At 40.2% G+C, this 6,388-nt stretch overlaps 1 protein-coding gene across 1 annotated transcript; it reads left to right on the forward strand.

Moving 5' to 3' along the window:
• Positions 1-174: 174 nt before the first annotated feature.
• LOC136068573 (uncharacterized) lies at positions 175-690 on the forward strand. The gene has a single exon (XM_065775912.1). The coding sequence runs from the start codon at positions 175-177 to the stop codon at positions 688-690; it is 516 nt and encodes a 171-aa protein (XP_065631984.1).
• Positions 691-6,388: the final 5,698 nt, after the last annotated feature.

The raw sequence follows: 6,388 nt of genomic DNA on the forward strand, positions 1-6,388 counted from the left end.
GCTTTGATGTGCAAAGTTTTTCCCACCAGTCTGGGACCAGTTGCAATGAGATGATTTAACAGTCTAAAAGCAGATTCCATTAGTTTCTTTAAAGAACTCACTTAAGCATTTGGTTCCCGTTTTGTAACCTGCCAAAGTGTCACTCAGCCCTTAACTTCCTTGCTATCCTTGAACATGCAAGAAGGTAAGACCCTGAAAACGTACTCAAATAGGTACTGGGAGATGTTTAATGAGATGGAAGACGATTTTGATGAAGTGGCCCTTAATACATTTAAACTCAGCCTCTCCACTGACCATGGTTTAAGAAAATCTCTGACTGGAAAGCTTGTCACCAGTGTGTGTCAACTGATGGACATGATTGATAAGTATAAAAGAGTTGAAGAGGATCAACAGAAAGGAAAAGGGAAGGATAAGGCTATCCTTCAGGAGATGAGGGATTTCAGGTCAAATCGTTACAGTAACAATAAACCACGGAGAGATTTCATTAGACAATCAAGATCGACGAATCCTCAAGCAGTCAACGCAGTATTCCAAGAGCCAGTGCATCAAGTTTTGGAGAAGATTAAAAATGAACCATTCTTCAAACGACCGAACAAGATGGTGGGAAATCCTGAAAGACGTAATCATAACCTCTACTGCCAGTATCACCAAGATCATGGGCATACCACAGAAGATTATAGGAGTCTCTGAAATCATTTGGAATAGCTTGTCCATGAGGGTAAGTTAAAACAACTCCTGCATTATTCCAATGGTCAAAGGAGTTAAGCATGCTCAGAATCTCAGAGATGTTTCAAGACCCTCCTTGGGAACTATCAATGTCATCTTCGTTGCACCTGAGAGAACAAGATCCTACCCATCCAGGATAATGTCCGTAGCCCATCTACCTACATGAGACATTAATCAAGATCTGAATAGGGCTAAAACGGATATTCCACCAGTTCTAGGTTTCTCGGATGAAGATAAGATTGGAACCATCCAACCTCATGACGACGCTTTGGTAATCGCCCTCAGAATTGGGGAGTATGATGTGAAGAGAGTAATGGTGGACCAGGGCAGTGGAGCTGAGATAATGTATCATGATCTTTATAAGGGGCTGAACTTAAAACCTGAGGACTTAACACCCTATAGTTCCCCCTAGTGAGTTTCGAAGGAAGAGTTGTTATCCCAAAGGGCCAAATACGATTACCTGTGCAAACTAATCCAGAGGAATTAGAGGTAGATTTCATTGTTGTAGACGCGTATTTACCCTATACTGCAATTGTGGCTAGACCCTAGCTTCATACGCTAGGGGTTGTTTCCTCTACTCTGCATCAGAAGGTTAAGTATCCATCTGAAGGCCAAGTTAACGAAATTTTGGGAGATCAATCTATGGCAAGACAGTGCTTAGTGGTTGCCATTCAGCATAAGCCCAAAGCTGAGTCCTCGGCTTATGCTGGAAAGGATTTATAGCAGTTAAAACCTCTGGCATTGCCCATCGATGATTCAGCAGAGGGTGCAAAGTGTGAAGATTTGATAAAAGTTGCTATCGAAGACGATCCAGAGAAGTTCTTTCAAGTTGGATCTTAGTTACCTCTTCAGGAGAAGGAAGAGCTGATAGAATTCCTTAAAAGAACATTGATGTATTTGCCTGGAATGTATACAAAGCCTCGGGGGTGGATCCAAAATTCATATGTCACCATCTGAAGGCCAACTCATTGATCACCCCTAGGAAACAGCCCCCTCGGCGCCCATCCAAGGAGCACGCTGATGCAATGCGAGAGGAAGTAACAAAGCTCAAACAAGCTGGAGCTATTAAATAAGTTTTTTATCCTAAATGGCTAGCAAATACTATGGTGATGAATAAGAAGAATGGGAAATAGCGAGTGTGCGTAGATTTCACTGACTTAAATAAGGCTTGCCCTAAGGATCCATTCCCTATGCCTAAAATAGACCAACTAGTGGATGCCACTGTTGGCCATCCTCAGATAAGTTTCTTGGATGCTCTTCAAGGTTATCACCAAATACCTTTAGCCTTGGATGATAAAAAGAGATTGCTTTTGTTACCCCTATTGAGAACTACCACTACAAAGTGATGCCTTTTGGTTTGAAAAACGCGGGATCCACATACCAAAGAATGATGACGAGGATGTTTGAGCCACAGTTGGGTAAAAGTATTGAGATTTACACAGATGACATGGTGGTGAAGAGCAAGATTGTTTCTGAGCATGTGAAGGATTCTGAAAACATTTTTGAAGTTCTTAGAAGATACAAGTTGCTTCTAAACGCTTCCAAATGCTTGTTTGGTATGGGATCAGGCAAATTCTTAGGTTACATGGTAACTTACAGGGGAATTGAAGTCAACTCCGGTCAGATAAAGGCCATCAACAATTTACAACCTCCTCGAAATCCCAAAGAAGTCCAGAAATTGACTGGAATGGCTGCCTCTCTGAACTGATTTATCTCTCGATCAGTAGATAGGTGTAGACCTTTCTTCTTGCTGATCAATAAGTGGAAAGGATTTGAGTAGACTGAAGAATGTGCTTTAGCTTTCCAGCAGCTCAAAGATTATCTAGCTTGGCCACCGATCATGTCCAGCCCTGAGCCGGACGAAGTCTTGTTTGCCTACATTGCTATGACTCCTTATGTTGTAAGTTTGGTGTTGATAAGAGTGGATCGAGGTGTGCAAAAGCCAGTTTACTATGTGAGTAAGTCGTTGCATGAGGCCAAGATTCGTTATCTGCCACTGGAGAAAGTCATCCTGGCAGTAGTGTTTGGTACACGGAAGTTGCCTCATTATTTCCAAGCACATACGGTTGTTGTTCTTACCCAACTCCCGCTTAAAACCATACTCAGAAGTGCTGACTACACATGGAGAATAGCTAAATGGGGCACTGTTTTAGGGGCTTTTGACATCAAGTATATGCCCCATACCTCCACAAATGGACAGGTCCTCGCGGATCTAGTAACCGAGTTCACTGAGCCTTCGTTAGAAGAATTGAAGCCAGTACAAAACATGGATGAAAAATTAGTTGCGTAATTTTTCAGAAATGCCCTTCATTCTGGTAGGTGTATGTAGACGGTGTAGCAAATCAGAAAGGTTCTGGAGTGAGACTAGTGTTAATATCTCCAGAGAAGATCATTATTGAAAAGTTGCTAAGACTAGACTTCGCGACCACAAATAATGAGGCTAAATATGAAACTCTACTAATGGGAATGGCAATGGTTCAAAAAATGGGAGGAAAATTAGTGGAAATGTTCTTAGACTCAAGGCTAGTCATCAGCCAATTACAAGGGGAATTTGAGGCGAAAGATGAAAGAATGCAAGAGTACTTGAGCCAAGTTAAATGTCTCGAGTTAGAGTTCGAATCTTTTAATTTGTTACATATCCCTAGAAATGGTAATGCACATGCTAATTCTTTGGCCACGCTCGTAACCTCCTTGGCACAGAATCTGCCTCGGGTTATCCTCGTTGAAGACTTGCATAAACTCACGGAGATAAGAAAAGAGGCAGTCCAAGTTCATCAAATCAGAGCTAAGCCAAGTTGGATGGACCCTATAATTCAATTCCTGAAAAAGGATACTTTGCCTGAAATAAGGTTAGAAGCTGACAAAGTTCCAAGGAAGGCTACTAGATTCTGGCTATCCGAGAACTAGAAATTGTACAAGCGTTCCTATTCAAGGCCGTATTTGTTGTGCATACATCCTGAAGCAGCTGAATCACTTTTCGAGGAGTTACATGAAGAAATCTGTGAAAGTCATATTGGAGGTAGATCCTTGGCACATAGAGCTATTACCCAAGGCTATTGGTGGCCAAATATGCAAAAGGAGGCCCATGAATATGTTAAAAAGTGAAATCAATGTCAACAATTTACACCAAACATACATCAACCAGGTGGAATCCTTAATCCATTATCCAGCCCATGGCCATTTGCTCAATAGGGTTTAGATATCGTGGGTCTATTCCCCAAAGCAGTAGGAAACAAGAAGTATCTTCTGGTCGACACAGATTATTTCACCAAATGGGTTGAAGCTGAACTTTTAGCTAACATCAGAGACGTTGACACAAAGAAGTTTGTCTGGAAAAATATTGTTACTCGGTTTGGGATTCCTCATACCCTCATCTCGGACAATGGCCTTTAGTTTGACAGCAAAGCGTTCAAAAATTATTGTTGTGAATTGGGAATCACGAACAGATACTTTACCCATGCTTATCCCCAAGGAAATGGGCAAGCAGAAGCTGTTAACAAGGTCATAGTAAATAGACTAAAGAAGAGGCTAGATGATGCGAAGGGCAAGTGGGTGGAGGAACTACCACATGTACTCTGAACATACAGAACTACGCCTCGTAGGTTTACTAGGGAGATAATGAGCAGCTAGAGAAGAATTTGGATCTGATTGAGGAAAGAAGGAAAAATGCAATGGTTCAATTGGCATATTACCAACAAAAGCTTAGATAGAGTTATGACGCCAACGTAAAGCTAAGGCCTTTAACACCTGGTGATCTAGTACTCAAGAAAGTTGTGAACACTGCAAAGAACCCAGCTTGGGGAAAATTAGGACCCAATTATGAAGGGTCATATCGTATTACCTCAATGGTTGGCATTGGGGCATATTTTTTGGAAGACTTAGATGGTCATGTAATATCACGTCCTTGAAATGTAAACAACCTTAAAAGATATTATTATTAATCGAGTTTTTTCTTTGATCAATATGTTTATTTATCACATAAAGATTTCAGGGAAAGTGTTTAAATTTAAATCTAATCATGCCTGAAGTCCTCGGACTAGATGATATGGGTTAGTTAACACTCCGTTACAATTCTTATAGGTGTTTAAACTTAAATCCAATCATGTTTGAAGTTCTCAAACTAAATGATATGGGTTAGTTAACACTCTGTTACAATTCTTATAGGTGTTTAAACTTAAATCCAATCATGCTTGAAGTCCTCGGATCAGATGATATGGTTTAGTTAACACTCCGTTACAATTCTTATAAATGTTTAAACTTAAATCCAATCATGTCTGAAGTCCTCAGACCAGATGATATGGGTTAATTAACACTTCGATACAATTCTTATAAGTGTTTCAACTTAAATCCAATCATGCCTGAAGTCCTCGGACCAGATGATATGGGTTAGTTAACACTCCTTTACAATTCTTATAAGTATTTAAACTTAAATTCAATCATGCCTAAAGTTCTCGGAAGTATTTAAATAGATTCTAACTTATAATAGGCCTCTTCGATCATGTACTTAGTTCAAAATTAATGCGCAGTAGTATTCTTTGTTAGTGTTATAAAAAAACCAATTCAGATAAAGCATCTAATTATTTACTTAAGTACCAGAAAATATATAAGACCTTCATACCATTCATTGCTTCCTATGTTTATTAACAATTCTTATACGACCCACTTTTTTCAGTATTTGTATAAGTTATTTACATCATTAGCAGGATATTGTTGTTAAGTCTGCTCAGGTTACAGTAGCTATAGATTAGCGTTATTTGCAAAAACAATAAATCTTATAATATGTGCAATGAAGATATAGAAAATAAAAGAAGAACAATTTCATTGATTAAAAGGAAAATACTTTTCAGTCCCTTACAATGCTAGCAAAAAATAATAATAATAATAATACAGGTATGAAAAAAAAGTCCTAAATATCTAAGCCTTCATCTGGCTGGACTGGATGGCAGCAGCATCTGGGGCTTGGTCCTTAGGTTCAGAGAAGTTTTCTTCTTACCTAAGTCCTAACCCTTATCTTGAGGATCCTCAGCTTGCTTGCCTTGACCACTAACTTGACCAGACTCTTTAGGAGTTTTAGGAAGGGTAGGAGGGACTTGGCCAACTAAGGGCTACTTCGAGGCCTCTAGGAGTTGTTTAGAGGGAGAGGAGTCAGGATCTAGGAGTTCGCAAATTTCAGGATCGTAGTAGACGCTTCCAGGTCGCCTCAAGTCAGATTCTGTAGGGACCCCAGCAGCATAGAGGGCTTTACCCCAGGTTATATCACAGTAATTCCTGAATACTGTAGAAAACTTCTCTATGAGTCTGACTTAAGTCTCTTCCACCTCAAGCTTGTATGCTGCCTGCTTTTCAGCCTCGGCTGCCTCCTTGACCAATTGGGCAGCATCCCTAGCTTTCTGAAGCTCAGCTCGAAGATCCTTCACCATTTGTCTCTCTATCTCCAGATTAATCTCAGTCATGTACAATTGCTTTCGTTGATCTTCGGCCTACTTTTCAACAGTCTTAAGGCCTGCATCAAGACTATTTCTTTCTTTGGTCATCTCTTTTAGCTGCTTGGACAACTTAGAATAATCTTCCTTCAGATTAACTAGAGATTTTTCAACCTCAGACCGAGAATGGGCCTTCGTCTGGGCTTCATTGCGGGCGTCTTTATTCAATTCCTCGGCCA

This window comes from Quercus suber, unplaced genomic scaffold, assembly GCF_002906115.3.
Source record: "Quercus suber isolate HL8 unplaced genomic scaffold, Cork oak 2.0 scaffold_122, whole genome shotgun sequence".
Lineage (NCBI taxonomy): Eukaryota > Viridiplantae > Streptophyta > Magnoliopsida > Fagales > Fagaceae > Quercus > Quercus suber.

Bases quoted from the DNA above. Each gene is read 5' to 3' on its own strand.
- LOC136068573 (XM_065775912.1), top strand. From the start codon at position 175: ATGCAAGAAGGTAAGACCCTGAAAACGTACTCAAATAGGTACTGGGAG.